Below are 22551 nucleotides of genomic sequence, written 5' to 3' on the forward strand. Positions count from 1 at the left end.
TAAATTTGTGTTTTTTTATTTATAGTTATAAAACTAAATTTATTTCTAAAGAAATCAATTTATTATATCTTTTAGAAAAATTAATATATTTGTATTAATATTTTATGGAACAATTTAATTTTAATTACACTTTAAGATAAATTTTTATTCAAGTTCATTTTTAAAAACAATTTTTAAAATTTAAAAAGTGATCAATGGATGTCTATAAAAACTCGGGCATATAAAATAATTTGTAGGTAACTGAAAGCTAATATTTTTAGGCCAAAAAATAATTACCACTTGTATATGTCCTAATTCTATCATCCCTACTCACAAGTTACCTCTAAAGTTAGGTTAAGGTTCAACAAATTTTCGTATAAAGGATCAACTAAACTTTGGTTCCAAAAATATTTTTGAAAAAGTATATTTCAAAATAAAAATTCTAAATGTGTAATCCATAATTGATTTTTAATATTTCAGAAATTAAAATGATTTTCTCCAAATATTTGGAACGAAAGTTTAAAATTAAAACTTTCCGGTGATGCTTTCCGTTGTCGACAACGGCTAACACTTGGACACTTTTCGCAGCCACAATGTCGTTGTTTGATCATGCGACGTCCCAAACAAGTTTCTCAACACATTTTCATTTTCATGGAAACGCCCCTCCGACCTCTTTCTCGACCTCTTTCTCCTCACTAGTTTACTTCCTTCACTTCTTGTTATCAATTCTACTGGTTCGTTCGGTTTCTCAGACCTGGAAATTTGGGAACCTCTCAACGCTATCACTATCGTTAAGCAATATCTTATCTTCTAGTATCATCTAGAAAGCTTTAATTTTAAAATTCCTGGATGAATCATTCTTATTATATTTTAAATTGTTCATAAGTGATAAATTTATGATAACATACTCAAACGATCTATCTATCAAAATAGTTCAAAATCAATTTTAAATTACACAATCCAAATTATTCCAAAATATATATTTTTTTAAATATCTTTAGAATTGCATTGTTTAGAAAATATAAAGATTTTAAAATATCATACCGATATATCAGAAGGTAAGAGAAGATATTATAGAGACGCAATTGCCTCCCATGAAAGGCCTACGGAACAATGCGCTAAGTTTAAAAAATATAAGAACAAACTATATTTCCAAAATAAGCTGTTCAAAAGCACTATCTACAGCACGGGAATTATATTTGAGAAAAACTAAATTTATGCTGAGTACAAACATTTAATACAGAACAATCATTTGCATGATGCATGATGTTTGGAAAACTCCCAAGAAGGCTGTTTAGTATCTGATAAAGGCGACACCCTCAAATTCAACACACCCCTTAACCATTTAATCCTATTCACAAGTTCCTCCAAGTCCACGATTGCAGCTTCTATAGTATTGGAAGACTTGGAATTAAGACAGAGGCTTCTGTCGCTTCTCTTCTTTGCGGGATACTCATTATATCTACCATTGATGGTAGCTATTTCCAAGTTCTCAACTGACGAATCCATGATGTGTAAACTTGAAAAGTTATCAGACTCGTCAATCTCCATACAATTTCTAGCACTGTTGCTTTGCTTTGCTATGGGTCTATCCGGATAGTCTTTCAAATTTAAAGATGGAGAAGGTGTCCTTACTATATGCCGACCAACCTCATCCGTTCCATCTGTAGCATGGATGCCCACAAAACCCCAGGAAATAATAAAAAGGTTATACAGCAAAGTTAGTTATAGAACAAATTAAAATAGACAAAAATAATAATGCAACCAGAAGAGCAAGGTGTAAATGAGAAAATGAAAATTGTAGAGAACGTGCCAAAGAGACAATGGAGTCTGTAACACTGATAACTGTCACATGCTTATCGGAGAAGTGAATTCTGGAATGATATCAGAATTGGGGAAAGAAAGAAAGAAAAGGCAGGCAAAGATTGAGCAAGGCAAGGAACAGAAGGGATTGGGGCAAGTATATCCAGATTTGTGCTTGATCTCCATTGGTATTTTCTGCACATTTTGTTTTAACAGAAGGGTATGTCTGCTACTGAGGAGCTTGATATACATGTATTCCTTTCCTAATTTGCTAGTTTTATAAGGTACAACCGAAGATAAAACAGCTCCTTAACAAACCCAAGCATTCAGAAACAGCTTGAATTGCTGAATCCAAAACAAAATAGACTGATAATGATTACCTTAAGAAGCACATATAAATGAGGACACCACACCATTTAACAAACAGCCAGAGAAGTAAGGGAGGAAAGACTATCCAAATTAATCTTCAACTCAGAAAGCTCAGTTTTCATTCAAATGCAAGGTTTCAAGAAAGTGTATTTGGATAGTTTTACCTGAATTTGCGGGATTGATTATACGAGCACAAGGCTGCCTGCATTCATCACCCTGCAATTTTGGCAAGGAAGTTAAGTATTCATAATGCAAACTGAGATATGCAGTATGAAGTCAAAACCTAAACAAACTTTTTGCAGAGCAGAAGATATGCAGTATGAAGTCAACCAATGTTTTGAATCCAAGACGACAGTGTAGTGGCTGACCCCAAAAACACTAAAGCTAGCATCTACTGAGATGAACGTTAATATAAATTTTGCTAACATGCCTTAAATGACTAGATTAAAAGAAAATGAAAAGTTAAAATGAAGAGTAACTCTTTTAATTACTCTTTTAAATCATTCAATTTTTTACCATATTCGAGTGTTGGATGTATTTATAGTATATGTTGATGACATTGTTCTTACAGACACTGATCGTCATGACATCTCATAAGTAAAACAATACTTTTGTCAACACTTTCAGACCAAAAATCTTGGCAAACATCATATCAATTTTTTTTGTAATTAGAATCTGTATTATTCCTTATTTAATTACAGCACTTATAGGGAAAATATTGTCCTGATTTTCAGTGCCAGTGTCTACAGATTTATTTCCCTTTTCTTATTTTTATACCTCTTATTGTATCAAGTATGATTCAGGAAAATATAATCCATATTTCTGCAATATGTTGAATTTATAATACAAAAATTCAATCAGCAATCACAATGGATTGAATTTACATCAATATATATATTAGAAAGTATATTTCAAATGGGACATTTTTATTTTATTTTTTTATGCAATAGAAGAATTTTACAATCAGATTTACAGAACTACAAACTCAAACAAAATTTGGAGACAAAAAAAATGACATTTTCCACTATAAACCAAAAATATCATAATTTACGAATGTATTCAGTTTTTGCAAAAACTTTAATATGTACAAGGACATACCAAATTGTGGGATTATAAGTAGAAGAGGCATAAACAAAATCTAACCACAGAAAATTATCTATAGAAATTAATTTATAAATACAAAGATAAGTCAAATTATAGGATTAAGAGTACACACCATAGGCATAGGCACAGTCCAACCTTTTTCTGGACACCAGTCCAAAGATGGGCGCAAATCCTTGCTTAATGCTTCATAAGATAACCCTTCACCCAGTGGAGGAGGTAGCAAATTAATCTAGAAAGACACATACTAAGTATGAATTTAAGATGCTCACAGAATACTAAAGTACATCCAGACAAGTATTGTTCAAGAAACAAGACATAAAGGAAAAGTTCATTAAAGAAAAATGAGTAGTAAACAGCTTATAGTTGGCCATATCCATGCCATTTGCCATATCTTCATAAAATTGGCAGCGAAATGATTACTGCAATTATTAAATGAGACAAAATAGATGACGGAAAAATTGATAGGATAGAATTGAATGACCTTAAATAAAGTATTTTAAACCAGGCAACATGGATCAAACAATGTCACAATGTTCGGTGTATGTATACATAAATTATTGATCTCTATATCAATTTTAATGGTTCCAACTATAAAAGCCCCAATTCATTCACTGGAGATGAGGCCAAATTATAGTATATAAAGTGCAAACCTCACCTTATGAGTCGGTTTTATAAGGTTGAATTGGGCTTAAAGTCTACATTTTAATATGTTATTAGAACATATTCTAGTGAGTTGGGTCTATTGTGCCACCCGCTATCGGGTTGTTGTCAGTCCACCCACAAATATCTAGTCTCATGCTTGAGATATCTAGTCCTTGACAGAGGGATGTGTGTTAAAATCTCACATCGACGGAAGATAAGGTCAAATTTTACAGTATATGAGTGGATGCAAACCTCATCTTACAAGTCGATTTTGTAGGGTTGAATTAGTCTTAAATTCCGCTTTCTTAAGATGGTATTAGAGTCATTCAAAACCTATCCTAATAAGGTGTTGGGCCTCGTGTCACTTGCTATTGAGTTCCCCTCTAGTCTCACACTCAAGATGTTTAGTCCTTGGTGGGAGGCGGTATGTTCAAAAACCCACGTCGACTAGAGATAAAACCATATTATACAATGTAAGTGGATGTAGACCTCACCATACAAGTCGATTTTGTAGCGTTGCGTTAGACTTAAAATCTATTTTCTTACCCGCATCGATGTGGAATCTCCAACATACTCCCTCACGCTGAGAGCCAAACACTTAAGCATGGGATTAGATATTTGTGGATGGTCCTATAGAAATCTAATAATGAGTGACACAAGTCTGACGATCCTTGCTATGATAGGCTCTAATACCATCTTAGAAAGGTGGACGATAATTTTGCCTAACTTAACCTCACAAAACCAACTAACTTCACTTATATACTATAATTTGGCTATATCTCTACTCAATAATGGATTTTCAACACTAATAATTAAAGTGAGGGAATTTTTAGTTTTCCTCTAACTTCCAAATATCAAACCCTAAATCACTTCAAGGAGTGAGATTGAGTTGCTTTGTTGTAACGCTACACTTGTTGCAACGACCATGACTTTAAAACGCAACACAATGAGGTCGCTATTGCACTATAGTATAGCTACAACAACCATTTACTACCTAGGTTGGTGCCCCAATGGAACTTATACGAATTTCAATGTCAAAACCTTCCAGGTCAAGAAGAGGCATTGGAAGACCTAAGAAGGCATTAAAGACTTGTCGAAAGATTGAATTATCTCCAGCACCAGACTAGTCATCACATTTGCAGTTAGTAAGGTAAATCAATTCCTAAATGCTCTTTGTAATAGTTGTTGGGATGTTGTCATACGTATTCTCTGATACATAAAGAACGCACCAAGTTATAGATATGGAGAGAAAGGTGATGCCAAGATTATTTGTTACTCAGATGTTGATTGTGTAGGATCACTAGGAGGTCCACTTATGGTTATTTTGTTCTCATTGAAGAAAATTTGATCTTATGGAGAAGAAACAAAATACAATTGCTAGATCTAGTGTTGAAGTCAAATACAATTTTATGGTAGTAGTTGCATTCGTGATGATATGGCATAGGCAACTTCAACATTACAATTTAGAGAAACTTAGGAGGCTAAATTGATTTGTGACAATCAGATCACCTCTATATATTGTATCTACTCTAATCTTCCAAACAAATAGAGATAGATTATTATTTTGTTAGAGAGAATATGCTTTCAAGAATACTGACTTTGTTAGTTCCACTAATCAACTAGCAAACATTTTACAAAATATCTCACAGTTCTCGAGTAGATTACATTTACAACAAGCTTGGATCATGCTAATATATGCCAAAGAGGTTAATTGTAGAAGATCTTATTCGATATTTGTAAATAGGGAAACTTATAATAAGGATGTTTTTAGATTTCTTCCATGTATTCCTTATTTTCCTTTTTTGCAATGGCTAACCATAAATCTAATATGGAAGAACAATTATTGTTGAACCAATCAAACCACCTATTATTAGGTCATTAATAAATCCCCACGTGTCCAATCATGCCAACTTCATGAGGTGCCCACTTCATGAGATGCCCACTTCTTAGCATGAAAGAGTAAGTTGAGATTCAATATCAACTAGCGATATGACTAAAATAATGTATATAAGCAGGGGTCAACCCTCTCTCTATGAGTTATCTTTCGAAGTTAAGTTAGGCCTAGACCTAAACTAGAATAAAAGGAGACAAATAATTAAGGAAAAAATCTAAAAAAGTGTAAAATCTATTGCATGAATAGGGAAAACTTCACAAATAGTACCAAATAATTTCTACTCTTGCAGCTATAGCTATAGCTCATTAAAAATCCAAATAAGATATTGAATAAGACGACAAAAAGTATTACCTCAACTTTATCATTGCCCAATATTTTAGTTAGAATTCCAGACCAATAGCAACCATCTGTATACCAATCTACCAAGTCCCCAACTTTCCATTTGTTATTGACAATAACAATCACTTCTAATATGGCATTCGAATCAAGCTTTTCACTTTCACGAGAGAAAGTAGGAAACGAAGGTCGCAACATCAATTCCTTGTTAAAGCCCTTTGACTTGCCAATATTAGCTAGAGGCTTTTGATACAACTTGATCCAACTTGGCTCTGCAAACAAGTAATGCAATAATTATAACTTCAAATGAATTGTTACCCCTTCCAACTTTAATAGTAATTATTAGTGTTTGTAAGGGTTTACTTATAGAATCCAAGGATTAGAGCTCTCTCAAATTGGTTAGAAACATTTGTCTAATTAACATATTTATCAATTTGGACAAAGAAACATGTCAGCTAACAATTAAAACAATCCAGCAGGATACCATTAATAATAGACAATAAACAAAAAATTAATAGTTAATTTGTGAAATAATTCTTGTGTTAAAATTTTGCTAATTGATAGTTTTTCCCTTTTATCATACAAAATTTATTATGTATTATAAACACAATAATATAGAAGGCATTTATTATATTGGTTTCTTCAAATCACTCAATTTTCTCTCTTGTTTGACTTCCTTTCACTTTTATTCACGCAAATGTGGACATGGTATTATAGAGATTTTGTTTTCTAACCATACTCTAATTAGTTTCTTCTAAAAGAAATCCATTCTAGTATCAAATATTTTCTTTTTGCATAAGAAAATCTTGCAACAGGAAGAACAATTTGAACCACTTGAAGTCACCAACATTAGAATTTTATTCTAAATACTGAAATCCTTCTAAAGGCATATGAACGAATCTTTAAGTGTTATTACATGCTACCTTATTATATTCATCAAACCCTCTAAAGGTCATCATGTTCAAGCAGGATCTAACGTTTGTTCAATCATGTACTCTTTTACGTAAAGAAAAAAATTAGGTTTATATTGAATTACATATGCTAACAAAGTTCTCAATATCCAATGCACTATTTTTTACATAAGAAAACTAACAATTCCAACAACGTTCTAAAAATATCCACATTTGGAAACAAAAGAGAATGTGAAAGGAAATATCTTGCATATATTTGTGCAATTTTACTTGTTTATATATGCAGCAGAAGATCCATCACAAGATACACTGGTGGAAATATTACCTCCTGGAAGAGCAAGAAACAAAATGTTGTAGCCCGATCCAATGTGGAAGCTAAATATGGATCTATGGCTTTGGCCACTTGCAAACTTGAGTGGATTACAAAACTCCTTCAAGAGTTCAAATTATGTGAAGTTAAGGAAATGAAGTTGTATTATGATAATCAATCAATCCTTCATATTGTATCCAATCTTTTGTTTCGTGAAAGAACCAAACATGGAGAGATCGATTGTAATTTTATAAAGGAGAGTTATTGTTATTAAAAAGTTAACTTTAAGTCTAACTCAACCTTACACAACCGACTTGTAAAGTGAGATTTGCACCCACTTATTTACTATGAAATTGTCTTATCTCTAATCGATATGAGATCTCCAACACACACCTCTCACCCCTCAAGCCGAGACTGTCAACTCGTGTGTGAGACTCAATATTTATCAGTGGTCTGATAGTGGGTGGCACGATAGGCCAAAACTCTCACTAGGATATGCTCTAAATGGCTCTGATACCATCTTAAGAAGTGGTCTTTAAGCCTAACTTAGGCTTACAAGATCGGCTTGTAAGGTGAGGTTTACACTCACTTATATACTATGAAATGACCTTATCTCTAGTTGAAGTGAGATCTCCGCAGTTATCAAAGGAACTATGTACTGATTTATTAGCTCTAACGACCAACTTGCAAACATTCTCATTAGTTTATATGTTCCAAGCTTGGTGCGTACAATTTATATGTTCCAACTTGAGTGGGAGTACTAAAATATGTTTGTTACAGTAGTTTATGCTTACACAAAGCTATTTTTGGGTGTATGTAACTTTCGGTTAAGGAACATAGGTTGTAACCTTCCTCTTTCAAACATACTTGTGCTCATCCTTTAATACATATAAAAATGTTGAGCATTAACTCACTATTTTTCATCACATTTAAGTGCTACAATACAAGTTCCTTAGTTCCTCTTCAAGCCTATACACAATAGGATGCAAATGAGTCATTGAGTCAATCAAAGAAAATCCAAATGGCAGTATCGACATATACCAGGCTTGATTGGTAGTAAAGGGATTTCACCAACAGAGCACAACTTTGCCTAAAAAAAACACTAGTCCTTCCCTCTAGTTGTCAAACTTGTGATAGTTCATATAAACCTCAACTTGGCACTTTCACATCAAAGAAGGAATGTAAAATATTGCATTTAACCCAACTATATTACACTTAATCAAGAAAATAAAATGTTAATACTAACCAAATTGCATAAGAACATTCATTCTACTTCGTTCAATAAAAAGATAATGGAATTCTACTTGAAATTTTAAATTAGAGCAAGAACATACTTTGGTCAGTGTAGTCAAAATACTCCAATAGATGGGATATGACAGCATTTTTCGTGCGGATATCTCTAATCTGAAAGAATCATAAATAATTTTAGGCCAAAGTAATACCAAATAGAAAAAATTAGTACTCAATAAAATGACAAATATTGGTTGAGCATCCCAATCCTTTGCTAAAAAGTAGCAACAGTACAGATATGTGACCAACCAATGCATGCAGGCCAATTACCAGATTGGCAAAGAAGCCTCATGAAATTATTCTGAGAAAGACAAGTTTTTTTTAATAAAAGGACACAATGGAACAAGTAGGGGTTTCAATATGAATCCTGAAAACAGACTTTCACTTAAAATAATCCAGCATTAATCAGCTGAAAAAGTTCCAGACTTGCCTTAATAGTTATTTTAATTAGTACTCAACTACGGCAAAACCTATATACATATATATATATATATATGTATATATATATATATATATATATTAAAGAGATGATATAGAAGTATTTTAATGCTTACAGAAACTAAGCTTTTTAATAATTTATATTAGTTTACATTAAAGAATTTAATTTCTTTAATGGCTACTAAAAGTTCAGTTACTGGACTCATATACAGTTCTGTTATTCAGTTACTTGACTCATATCATCAGCTAAATTTTTTCCAAATGAATCGCAAACAAAACAGACAGGTTACCATAGAAAATCAAAACTATTGTTTACAGCAGACAGTGTAACAAACTATCATACCTGCAAATATCTGACCAGAATGATTACATGTCAACGTAGTTAATTTAAGAGTAATAAGGTTACGGTTAAGACCAAATTAACTCATTTATTAACTATTAGCATGCTAACACCATTAATTCAAAAGTAACAGACTGTCAAGACCAAATTGGCATATTGGTTAAATGTTGGATGCCAAAAACATTGAAAATTTTTTAGATCCCAATTTCAAAATGGGCAATTTTGGAGATACTAAAAACTCCTTTAATTCTAAAAATAATGATACAAAGAATCACAAATTTCACAGAAACTTGGTTGGTTTTTACTAAAATGCACATTTTGATAAAAGTGTCTCATAAGAAGCCAATGTCAATCTTAGAGTCTCTTACTTATTTTAGTTCTTCTCCTTAACACATTAACACCACAAAATTAGAGATTAACACCACAAAATTAGAGAAGGGAGAATTTTGTACCTTGCAACGAAACCATGCACCACGAAAACCACTTTGAAAGGATTTTGACTCAGCCAAATCCCCAACTTGGAATGGAAGATCAGGCATCATTAATAGGTACTTCCACTCTTTGCTCTTTTTTTAAAAAAAAATCTTCATATAATGAGGCTGAAAAAGATTATTATACAATACAACTATTAAACAATCATGTTTCGGCTTTTCAACTTAAGTACCTAAGTAGATTGAGCTCTTGATAAAATAGTGCATAGACATACAGGTAAACAAAATAATAAAAATTATATAATAAAACTATATGTGAAAAATAATATTGTTCCACATTAAAATACAACTTTTTGAAATATATATAAGGAGACAAAAAAGAAAGTATGCATATAAGAGGAAGAGAACAATGACTCTAACAATGCACAACAAATAAAGCAAATTAGTGTTTTTCAAAAACTAAATCCTCACCAGTTAGGAAAGTAGCTTTCCATTTTCTTTGAGAACACAACAATGTTGAGGATGAACAAAGGATAAAGATCCTAAATGCCCCAAGTATCAATATCTCCACACCTTTGAACAAAAATAACACATAACCCAAATTAAGCCTACAAATGGATTAAAACAAACAAGCATTAAAAGAAATGGAAACCTCACAGAATGATAGAATCTGCTATCAATCCATGGAGGAAGGTAAGAAAAAAGAGAATCCATATCCACCCTAATTTACATCTTCAAACCAGTTTCACAAGTGTCGCAACCAAGATCGCGACGAACGAACAAATTTGATGGCACTATTGATCGCCACAAAGCACATTTGGTACCTAAAGGATACACTCAATTGGAAGGAGTTGATTTCTTAGACACTTTTGCTCTTGTAGCAAAATTAACCACCTTAAGACTTTTACTTGCGGTTGCAACTTCTCAAAATTGGATTCTCAAACAACTTGACGTCAACAATGTCTTCTTACATGGTGATCTCTTTGAGGAAGTCTACATGCAACCCCCTCATGGCCTCAATCTTCCCTCTCCTCAACATGTTTGCAAATTACAAAGGTCACTATATGGCCTCCGTCAGGCTGGCGGCCAATGGTATGCTAAACTATCTAACTTTCTCCTTTCCAATAAATACATTTTATCATCTGCAAATCACTCTTTTTTAAATTGGACCTAACATAACAATCATTCGTGTGTATGTTGATGATCTGATGCTCACTGGAAATGATAATGAGAAGATCAATCACATTACATCCTTACAGGACACTAAATCTAGGAGATCTTACATATTTATTGGGTCTGGAAGTAGCCCAAAACCGCCAAGGACTACATATTTGTCAACACAAATACGTTTTGGACCTTCTCCACAAAACGGACATGATGAACTCTCCTTGCACCTACACCATATGCCCACACCCATTGTTCACTCGTCTCGGCTTTCTTCCTCAGAGGGTACAAAGCTCAGCGAAACAAAAACTTCCACCTATAGAAGACTTATTGGCAGACTCATCTACCTCACCAACACTCAACTTGATATAGCCTTCGTTGTAAACAACTTAAGCCAATTCATCCCCTCTCCAACAACCCTCCATCAACAAGTTGTCTTTCGTCCTCTTCGTTATTTAAAAGGCACTTTCAGGACTGGCATCTTCTTTCACAACAACCATGTTACTCAACTTCGTGGTTTCAATGATTCTTATTGGTCCACATGTCCTTAAAACCCGAAAATCTATATCTAATTACTTTATCTTCTTGGGAGAATCTCTAATTTCATGGAAATTGAAAAAAAAAAAAAACAGACAATCTCTAAAAGTTCCTCCAAAGCCGAATATAAAGCTTTAGCCACAACAACTTGTGAAATCCAATGGTTAACCTACATCCTTCAAGAACTTGAGATCCCTTACACTCAACCAACAACCTTATATTGTGACAACCAATCACAATACAAATTACTTCTAATCAAGTCTTTCATCAGCACACTAAGCTTATTGAGATTGACTGTTACCTCATTCAAAAGAAATATTATTGTTGGCCTTCTCTCAAGTTACTCCCCATCTCTTCCTCTATGTACATTGTTGAGGGGTGATAAAATACTTATTTAAGTTTTAATTGGGCTTTGTATTGGGTTTTGTTGCTTTTCTTTTTCCCTTTATTGCTTTGTATATACACCTCCGGTTTTGCTTTATGTAAGACACTATCATTTTACCAAATACATTCTCTCCTTTTGTGCCTTTTGTCTTCTCTGATTACGTTCTCTCTTTATCTTTTTCTCTGTTCTCTCACTTGCTTACGATTAGGTTTCCTTTGCCTTCTGGCTTCTTGATTCTCACTTCCACCGCTTCCATCTCCGCATCACTGGAGACGCCGTTTTAGGGTTCTTCTTCTTGCGCCGTTGATTGTATTACAAACAACCGTGGAACCCATACATAAATTGCAGCAGAACAATTTTATAAAACTTAAACATTCACACAGTGGCTGCAGTAAAAAAATTAAACAGAAACGTAAACGAAAATAACAAACATTCACGCACGATCACCGTCTGAACGCTCTGGATGTGCGGCTGATGGCGTAGTGGCGCGGTGCAGGGCAGCGGCGGTCCTGGCAGAACTTACGGGAAGGCAGCAGGTGCTGGATGATAGAGCTGGTGGGGCGGTTGCAGGCGAGATGGCAGCGTAAGAGGCAATGTTTCTTTTGTGTGTGAGGTGAATTCTCAGCTTTTCAATGTTTCCAGGTGTGAGCAAAATCTCCTCCCCTCTTGTTGTGTTCTCCTCCCCCTTTTACGGTTGGGTGTGGTTTGAGAGTGCAGAGTGGAATGAGTGAGTGACCGTGAGTGGAGTGTGGCGTGGATGGATATGTGTATTTGCAGAGAGTGAGTGAGGATGAGAGTAGGGTATACTGAGAAGAGAGTTCGAGAGGAAGCTCAGATTAGGGTTTGAGGTGCCAAGGAAATCAATGAGCCGAGTAGAGGGCGTCGCTTGGTTTCTCTGTTGGTGTATAGTTTTTTTCCCGTATGTGTGCGGTGCATCTTTTTGAAGGGCAGAAGACGGTAAGATTGAGCGTACGGGATGATTTGTGAGACTGTGGAAGGAAAAAGAAAAAAGAGAGAGAAACCGTTAGTATGTGAGTGGATGAAAGAGACACGTGTGGGACGTGAGGTATGATGGGAAATTCAACGCAATAAAACTCAATTTAACAAGAGTTTCACTAAGTCTAAGAATATGTGAGGAACAATAACAAATAATCGCAACAACAAAAGATATAGGAATTTGTGAAAAATCTTTTCAATGTGAGAAGTAAAACCACGGGTACAAGCCAGTCAGTCAAATTTCACTATGATCAAATTAGGTTACACAGATAGTCTCAAATTACAGCACAACTCGTGCTCAATAATCAGCCAAATATTACCGAATAGGAATCCAGAAAGTTCATAAACAGCAGTTACCGTACGCGGCCTATAACTCATTGTTCCGGTGACGTTTCACCGATCTGAACGGTCTAATTGAAGCTCCACGAGTTGTGAACCTGTTGTCAAAATTTCAGCCCGATCTAACGGTGGACGAAGCAGCAGTGGCGATCCGAAAAACGCAGAAAACGCTGCTGCGGTGTGAGACTGATTTCTCACTTCTCAAACAACTTCTCAAAGATCCGAACGGTCAGATTGTGTTAACTCACGTTGTGAACCTGCTGTCAAAGTTTCGGCCCGATCCACGTTGTGAATGTCTTTCATAGCAAATGACTCACTCAATTGCTTCTTCAACCTGTTGATCATGAAAATATCTTTCCCAACAATAAGCATGTCATCAACATACAACAACAGGATAATGAAATCATCAATAGCAAATTTTTTAACAAACACACAATGATCAGAAGTAGTCTTCATGTAGCCTTGCTCACACATAACAGACTCAAACTTCTTGTACCATTGACGAGGAGCTTGCTTCAAGCCATATAGACTTTTTCTCAGCCTACATACACGATCTTCCTTGCCTTCAACAAGAAAACCATCAGGTTGCTTCATGTAAATCTCTTCCTCCAAATCACCATGAAGGAAAGCAGTTTTAACATCCATTTGCTCTACCTCTAAATCAAGAGTAGCAGCCAAACTCAGCACAATTCTAATGGATGACATCTTCACGACAGGAGAAAAAATCTCATTGAAATCAATGCCTTTTCTCTGTCTAAAGCCTTTCACCACTAATCTGGCTTTATACCTTGGAGATGTGGAATTGCTTTCTTGCTTTACCCTGTAAATCCACCTGTTTTCCAGAGCCTTCTTGTCTTTTGGCAATTTCACCAAGTCAAAAGTGTGATTATCATGCAAGGACTTCATTTCATCTTGCATTGCATCCAGCCACTTTTTCTTTTCTTCACTCTCCATGGCTTCAAGATAGCACTCTGGTTCTCCTTCATCCGTCAAGGTAACATAGTCATCAGAAGGATACCTAGTAGATGTTTCCCTCTGCCTATTAGACCTCCGAATTTGAACTTGAAGTGGTTCAGGAGCATCACCAAGATCCTCGTCTTGTGACATCCCATGTTCCTCTTCAGCGTCATCAATAGGAGCATCAAAAGCATCTCCAAGTTGTTGATCATCAACATCATCATGTTGTTCATCACTCTGAACTGGATCGACATTAGACAATCTATTCTCTGTCTCAGATGTCGTCTTCTCTGTCTTATCAATATCTTCAATGGTTTGATCTTCCATGAACTTCACATCACGGCTTCTCACTGCCTTCTTCTCAACAAGATCAAAGAACTTGTAGCCAAATTCATCCCGACCTTGTCTTCGCGTCCAACTTGGATCTCTCATCCTTAGGAACATGCACATATGCTTTACAACCGAAGAGTCGCAAATGATCATACTTGACATTCTTGCCAAACCAAACCTTGTCTGACACCTCAGCATTCAAAGCAACTGCAGGACTCAAATTAATAACATGCACTGCATTGTACAATGCCTCACCCCAAAAGTGCTTAGGCAACTTTGCTTCAGAAAGCATACACCTGACTCTTTCTATCAGTGTCATGTTCATCCTTTCTGCTAAGCCATTAAGCTGAGGAGTTTTAGGAGGAGTTTTTTCATGTCTGATACCGTGTTGCTTGCAATAAGCATAGAACGGTCCACAATACTCACCACCATTGTCAGTACGAATGCATTTCAGCTTCTTGCCTGACTATCTCTCGACCAAAACATGAAATTCTTTGAATTTCTCTAGAACTTGGTCCTTTGTCTTCAAAGCATAAACCCCAAGCTTCCTAGAACAATCATCAATAAAGGTAACAAAATAAAGTGCACCAGTAAATGACTTTACCTTCAATGGGCCACAAACATCAGAATGCACCAATTCAAGCAACTCTGACTTCTTTGAAGGAGGATGCTTCTTGAAAGATACTCTGGTCTGCTTACCAGCCATGCAATGAGAACATTTCTCCAACTCTCCACTCTTCAATCCCGGAAGCACATCCTTTTTAGCTAAACAATTCAGACCCTTCTCACTGATATGACTAAGCCTTCGGTGCCACAAAGAAGCGTCCATATCCATGGCGTTCACACTGTCTTTAGCAACCAATGCTTTTGTCCAATACAGTTTACTGATTCTCTCCCCTTTGGCCACGATGAGATTACCTTTGGAGAGTTTCCACTTTCCTGAACCAAAGTGATTTTCAAAACCACTATCATTAAGCATCTGCACAGAAAGCAAATTAAAGCGGACATCTGGAGCATGTTTGACTCCTCTAAGCAACAATTGCTTTCCCATATTGGTTTGCAAGCAAACATCACCAATACCAATTACCTTAGACACACCATCATTACCCATCTTCAACACTCCAAAATCACCAGAAGTGTAAGATGTGAAGAACTCCTTCCTTGGTGTAACATGCAATGTAGCACCACTGTGAATTATCCACATGCTCTCATCTGATACAAGATTAACTGAATCATGGCCACGATCATCATGATGTTTTTCCTTCTGCTTCCCTTTCTTATCCTTGTTCTCCTTTTTCCAAAAGAAAACAGTTTCTCTGAATGTGCCTTGTTTTGTGACAATAATGGCACTCCGCATTTTTGTATCTGGACTTGGACTTACTTCTGCTATTCTGTTTACTCCCTTTCGATTCCTTTTTCTGACTTCTCCCCCTATTTTCATTGAAAAGTACCTCGAAATGAGATGAAGTACCATAAGCCTTCCTTCTCATCTCCTCATTAAGAACACTACTCTTAATATTTTCCAAGGAGACAACACCATTAGGAGATGAGTTTGTAATTGAAACCCGAAATGTTTCCCAAGAGTCTGGTAGAGTATTCAGTAGCCATAGTCCCAACATTTCATCATCAAATTTGATGCCCATTTGAGACAATTGATTTCGGAGCCCCTGAAAATCATTTAAATGATCTGAAATAGAAATCCCCTCCTTATACCTCAAATTCATCAAGGAATTCAACAAATATAATTTATTGTTTTTTGTACTAGAAGCATACAAAGTCTCAATCTTCTTCCATAGGGATTTTGCATCTTCCTCATTAGCAATGTGATTATAAACATTATCTTCAACATACTGACGAATAAAACAACAAACCTGCTGATGCTCAAACTTCCATTCTTCATCAAGAAGATGCAATTTCTTCACAAATAACAGATCCTTCATTTTTCCCTTCCATAAGTGATAGTTAGTGCCGTTCAAACAGATCATCTTATTTGTATTTGCCTCCATCATTCAAGCAGTCAAATAGCCCCAACCAAGGAGCTCTGATACCACTTTGATGGGAAATTCAACACAATAAAACTCAATTTAACCAGAGTTAATAAGCAGCGGATAATAATTTCCCTAACTCGCAAGAATCTGTGAGGAGCAATAACAAATAATCGCAGCAACAAAAAAACACTTCAGGAAGGCACAAGAATTTTAACGTGGAAAACCTTCTCAATGTAAGAAGTAAAAACCACGGGCACAAGCCAGTTAGTCAAACTCCACTATGATCAAATTAGGTTACACAGAGAGTCTCAAATTACAGCACAACTCGTGCTCAATAATCAGCCAAATATTACAGAATAGGAATCCAGAAAGTTCATAAACAACAATTACCCTACGCGGCCTATAACTCACTGTTCCGGTGACATTTCACCGATCCGAACGGTCCAATTGAAGCTCCACGAGTTGTGAACCTTCTATCAAAATTTCAGCCCAATCCAACGGTGGACGAAGCAGCAGCTGCGATCCAAAAATTCTCGTTCTCAAGAAAAACGCAGAAAACGCTGCTGCGGTGTGAGACTGATTTCTCACTGCTCAAACAACTTCTCAAAGATCCGAATGGTCAGATTGTGTTAACTCACGTTGTGAACCTGCTGTCAAAGTTTCAGCCCGATCCAATGGTGAGCAAAGTGGCGGTGACAGTCAGAAGTTTCTGACGAAACTTTCTCTTTTTCTCTGTTTCACTCTCACTCTCTATTTCACTCTCTATAGATGGCACACCCTCAAGCTGTCTCTGCCCTACTCATGGCTCTCTCCAAGAGTGTCTCTAGATGGCTCTCTCTACTCTCTCTATGCCTGCTTGACTGCACCCTCTCACCCCATGAAAAAATAAGAAGCAAATGAAACTAACCTAATTTCACAATGGGCTGGTCCTCCACATAGGAAGTGAGCCCAAACCCAACAAGGTACAGAGAGAGTGTGAGAAAAAGTGGAAGTGTGGGTGCAGTGAGAGAGAGAAACGCACGCGAGTGTGAGAAAAGGTAAAGGTGAGTGATAGTATGAGTAAAATTGCCTTTAGGGGGTATGTGTAAAAATGCCTTAAGGCTAGGAAGGGTGCATAGAGAGAAACAATGGGGGTGTGGAAGGTAAGTAGTGCAGGTGGGGTTCAGGGGTAAAATGGGAATGAAAGACAAAGTGATGGAGGAGGGCCAAGCTCACCACCCTATGGAAGACAAGAGCCAAGTCTAGACCGTCTAGAGCCATGTGGGGAGCGTCTAGAGCCAAGTGGGGAGCGTCTAGCACAAGATGAAGGGCGACTATAAAAGGAGCGTCTAGGAGGAAGCCTAGACCCTCTAGGACCTATCACTAGGTCCATGGCCAAGCATCTCCACGCACATTTGGGGCAAGCAACGGATGGAAGGGAAAGGAACTTGTACATGCTACATGAAGGCCCATTAGGGGTGGCTTAGTAGTTAGTGTAGTGTTAGAAAGCATAAACTTGTCTCCTTTTGATTTAACCTAGTTTGCTCACGTTTTCTAGAAGATTATCCACCAGGAACGACCATGTGCTCCATGTGCCCATGTGCCTCACTTTTCCATTTCATTTGGCTAGCATTTCATCTTCTATTAGCTTAACATTTACGGCCTCCTTAGCCTATAAAAGGAGAAGCCCATCACTTGTATTTTCAAGATTAAATTGAGTAATGTTATGCTGCCCATTTTGTGCCATACTTGCTCCTTACCTAGTTTCTAGGTTTTAATCTTCCTTCACCATCTATCAAGGGGCTGGCTGAACCTCCCCTCTTTCCATACTCTTCATGCACCTTCAAGGTCACTACCACTCCTAGGAGGACCTTGCCCATTTCATCCATAAGCTTCCGCACCATATTACCAAACATCCAAGAAGAGCTCCTTGAGAATGCCATCACAAAGGTGGTAGAAAAGAGGAATCTTGGGTGCAAAAAGCAACAACAAGGATTTTTTTAATTAATACACCAACATGTGAGTGAATGAATTTTTTGTTTGATTTGTTGTTTTTTTTCTTTCATTTTCCCCCTTTTATTTTGTTTCTTTTTTGTTGACATTCTTACATAGAATTTCACTAAAAGTTCTCATGGAATTTTTTTTTTCATTCAAAGGTTTCTCTCTTACTTAATTTGTGAAATTTTTCCTTAGTTTATTTTATTCTCAATTCATATTACATTGAAAAATTTAAAAAATATTTACATAAGTCCTTTTATATGTTTTTTTTTTCCATTTAATGAGGCACGTCCAAAAATAGAACACAGAAAGAGATATAAGCCAGAACATTTTTTTTCGGAAAAACAAGTTTTTCAATCGATATAGGAATTATTACGCCTTATTCCTAGGGTGTTTTGATCTAAAGTTTTTACCTAACATTCCTTATTGTGTGTATTGAGTTGTGACAAAGATTTGAAGCCCAAATTCGTTCCACAAGACTTCCAATAAATTTATTCATTAATGCTATGGTTGAGGGGAACGTTACCAACTACCTACTATCTATTACATGTTACGTGTTACCCATGCTACCTACTACCAATTATCTGTTACCTGCTACAAGTAACACTGATGGTACCATCAATATTACTACCACCAATAACACTAATGGTACCATCAATATTATTCTCAATATTAACACTGATGGTACCATCACTATTATTCCCACCAATAATACTGATGGTACCATTAGTATTATTGCAACCAATAACACTGATGGTACCATCAGTCTTATTTCGACCAATAACACTCACGGTAACATCAGTATTATTCCCACCAATAACACTAATGGTACTATCAATATTATTCCCACCATTAACACTGATGGTACCATCAGTATTATTCCCACCATTAACACTGATGGTACCATCAGTATTATTCCCACAAATAACACTGATGAGTATTATTCCCACCATTAACACAGATGGTACCATCAGTAGTATTCCCACCAATAACACTGATCGTACCATCAATATTATTCCCACAAATAACACTGATGGTACCATCAGTATTATTGTCACTAATAACACTGATGGTACCATCAGTTTTATTGCCACCAATAACACTAATGGTACCATTAGTATTATTTCCACCAATAACACTGATGGTACAATAAGTCTTATTTCCACCAATAACATTGATGGTACAATAAGTCTTATTTCCACCAATAACACTGATGGTACCATCAGTCTTATTTCGACCAATAACACTGATGGTACCATCAGTCTTATTTCGACCAATAACACTGATGGTACCATCAATATAATTGCCACCAATAACACAGATAGTACCATCAGTATTATTGCCATCAATAACACTGATGGTACCATCAGTATTATTCCCACCAATAACACTGATGGTACCATCAGTATTATTCCCACCAATAACACTGATGGTACCATCAGTATTATTCCCACCAATAACACTGATGGTACCATCAGTATTATTCCCACCAATAACATTGATGGTACCATCAGTATTATTGCCACCAATAACACTGATGGTACCATTAGTATTATTCCCACAAATAACATTGATGGTACCATCAATATTATTCCCACCATTAACATTGATGGTACCATCAATATTATTCCCACCATTAACACTGATGGTACCATCAGTATTATTCCCACCATTAACACCGATGACTGATGGTACAATCAGTATTATTGCCACCAATAACACTGATGGTTCTATCAGTATTATTTCACCAATAACACTGATGGTACCATCAGTCTTATTTCGACCAATAACACTGATGGTACCATCAGTATTATTGCCACACATAACATTGATGATACCATCAGTATTATTCCGACAAATAACACTGATGGTACCATCAATATTATTGCCACCAATAACGCTGATGGTACCATCAGTAGTATTTCCACCAATAGCACTGATGGTACCATCAATATTATTCCCACCAATAACACTGGTGATACCATTAGTATTATTCCCACCAATAACACTGATGCTACCATAAGTAGTATTCCCACAAATAACACTGATGGTACCATCAATATTATTGCCACCAATAACACTGATGGTACCATCAGTATTATTCCCACAAATAACACTGATGGTACCATCAGTATTATTCCCACCATTAACACTGATGGTACCATTAGTATTATTCCCACAAATAACACTGATGGTACCACCATTAGTATTATTGCCGCCAATAACACTGATGGTACCATCAGTATTATTGCCACCTATAACACTGATGGTACCATCTGTATATTGCCACCAATAACACTGATGGTACCATCAATATTATTCCAACCAATAACACTGATGGTACCATCAATATTATTGACACCAATAACACTGATGGTACCATCAGTAGTAGTGCCCTTGAATTGAGTATAGTGAAGAAGGCTAGTGAAGAAGGCACAAAGCTCTCCAATGCTCTCTCAAAAATTTAGTATAGTTTCTCTAATTAAAATTCAAATCTGAAATGTACAAGGGCAGCACCTTAATTTATAGCCTAGAGGTGCTGAAATGCAAGCTAAAAGAATTCAAAATTCCCTCCTAAATTCAAATGCAACCGGCGCCAACTATGGTCATGAAGAAGGTGTGACCTTCTTTCTCACTTTGGCACCTCCCTAGTTACTCCTACACCTATCTACTAACGCACCCCCCCTAATACTCCTAACTAAGGACCTAAAGATGCTTTAACAAAAGAGGTTTCTAATGTTTCCCTCTTAAGCACCTTCATACAAAGAAATTACAAAAAGAGAAAATAAACGTCCCTTAGCTCCTAAAGCTTTGAACATGCTTCTTGTAAGCCTTTGAGGTGGGCTTTGACCTCCATGGGCGTCCTCCACTTGAGCCTCAACCTCTTCTTGCTCTTGATGATTGGCCTCCATGTCCAGTTGAGCTTGATCTCCATCATACTCCCCGAGTTGGAGAGAATTCGACCATGAATTCTGGAGACCAATGAAAGGTCTAAGAACATGATGCATGAGGCGCATGAAGGTACTTGGTGCATTAGTTAGACCAAAGGGCATAACTAACCACTCATATAAACCAAAGTTGGTCTTAAAAGCCGTCTTCCATTCATCACCCGGTTTGATACGAATTTGATTGTAGTCGCTTTTAAGATCAATCTTTGAAAAGATTTTTGAACCATGTAATTCATCCAACAAATCATCTAGTCTAGGGATGGGATGCCTATACTTAATGGTAATGTTATTGATGGCCCTACAATCCGAACACATTCGCCATGTGCCATCCTTTTTAGGCACTAAGATGATAGGCATAACACAAGGACTCATGCTATCTTGAACCCACCCTTTCTCAATCAAAGCCTCAACTTGTTGGCGAATTTCCTTGGTTTCACTTGGATTGGTCCTATATGCTGGACGGTTTGGTAAAGAAGAGCCCGGTATCAAATCAATTTGGTGCTCAATCCCTCTCAAAGGTGGAAGTCCTTTTGGAGGATCTTGAAACACATCTTGAAACACATCTTGAAACTCTTCTACCAAATTTTCCAAGCAATGAGGACTATCAACAAGTGATTCTACTCTAAGAGTTCTAGGGATGGCTAAGAAAAGAGGATGATGAGCCACTATTTCCCTTTCAATTTCATGCCTAGACACAAGGTGATGTGAATGCAATAGCAAGAATACATGATTCTTTGACATTCTTAGGAACAACTTGAGTTGGTCATGAATTGGCACTTTAATTAGAATTGGATCAATGTTCTAATTCAAGAACTCACCAAGACTTTGCACCGAACCAAAGCTCACATGGAAGTCCATGTATTGTCAAATAGAATCAAACAACAAGAATTGAAGAATTTAACAATTGGATTCAGCCAAAAACAGAAACTACCGAACAAAAATTAAACTACAGCCAAAGGACCGAACATAATTTGAAGAACAAGTAAGCTGAAATGAAGAACATGAAAAGGAAACAAAGCTTGAGAATAGAAAACTTATGGAGATGGAAGAAGAGGTGAGTGATCACGCCACTTAGAGTGTGGA

General features: G+C 36.3%; 2 protein-coding genes across 6 annotated transcripts; both read right to left on the bottom strand.

The window, feature by feature from the left end:
• Window positions 1-1102: 1102 nt before the first annotated feature.
• On the bottom strand, window positions 1103-12974 carry LOC137810469 (uncharacterized). Of its 5 annotated transcripts, none has more exons than XM_068611734.1 (8): window positions 12375-12974; window positions 10319-10420; window positions 9869-10015; window positions 8683-8752; window positions 6143-6399; window positions 3368-3484; window positions 2316-2367; window positions 1103-1643 (listed from the first exon to the last, which is right to left on the bottom strand). In XM_068611734.1, exons 3-8 carry the CDS (start codon window positions 9956-9958, stop codon window positions 1228-1230), a joined length of 1002 nt encoding a protein of 333 aa, XP_068467835.1. In that variant the 5' UTR covers window positions 9959-10015; window positions 10319-10420; window positions 12375-12974; the 3' UTR covers window positions 1103-1227. The 5 variants fall into 5 exon arrangements, with proteins under 5 accessions (XP_068467835.1, XP_068467836.1, XP_068467837.1 ...); XM_068611735.1 differs by having other exon boundaries at window positions 12365-12926; XM_068611736.1 differs by having other exon boundaries at window positions 12381-12906.
• A 3590-nt stretch (window positions 12975-16564) lies between these two features.
• On the bottom strand, window positions 16565-20903 carry LOC137809882 (uncharacterized). Its single transcript, XM_068610943.1, has 4 exons — window positions 20890-20903; window positions 20126-20600; window positions 19597-19783; window positions 16565-16605 (listed from the first exon to the last, which is right to left on the bottom strand). Exons 1-4 carry the CDS (start codon window positions 20901-20903, stop codon window positions 16565-16567), a joined length of 717 nt encoding a protein of 238 aa, XP_068467044.1.
• Between the last annotated feature and the right edge of the window lie 1648 nt (window positions 20904-22551).

The sequence above is a fragment of the Phaseolus vulgaris genome, chromosome 2 (genome assembly GCF_000499845.2).
Source record: "Phaseolus vulgaris cultivar G19833 chromosome 2, P. vulgaris v2.0, whole genome shotgun sequence".
NCBI classification, from domain to species: Eukaryota; Viridiplantae; Streptophyta; class Magnoliopsida; order Fabales; family Fabaceae; genus Phaseolus; species Phaseolus vulgaris.

Excerpts from the sequence above, each read along its gene's own strand:
- LOC137810469 (XM_068611734.1), bottom strand. The coding sequence starts at position 9,958 with ATGATGCCTGATCTTCCATTCCAAGTTGGGGATTTGGCTGAGTCAAAA. Across the intron at positions 2,368-3,367 it reads GGACTGTGCCTATGCCTATG|GGTGATGAATGCAGGCAGCC; the intron begins GTGTGTACTCTT and ends CCAAAATTGCAG. Across the intron at positions 1,644-2,315 it reads AATCAATCCCGCAAATTCAG|ATGGAACGGATGAGGTTGGT; the intron begins GTAAAACTATCC and ends TCCATGCTACAG.
- LOC137809882 (XM_068610943.1), bottom strand. Across the intron at positions 19,784-20,125 it reads ATATTGATGGTACCATCAAT|ACTGATGGTACCATCAGTGT; the intron begins GTTAATGGTGGG and ends GGTCGAAATAAG. Across the intron at positions 16,606-19,596 it reads TGGTGGCAATAAAACTGATG|TGGTATCAGAGCTCCTTGGT; the intron begins GTACCATCAGTG and ends TTCCCATCAAAG.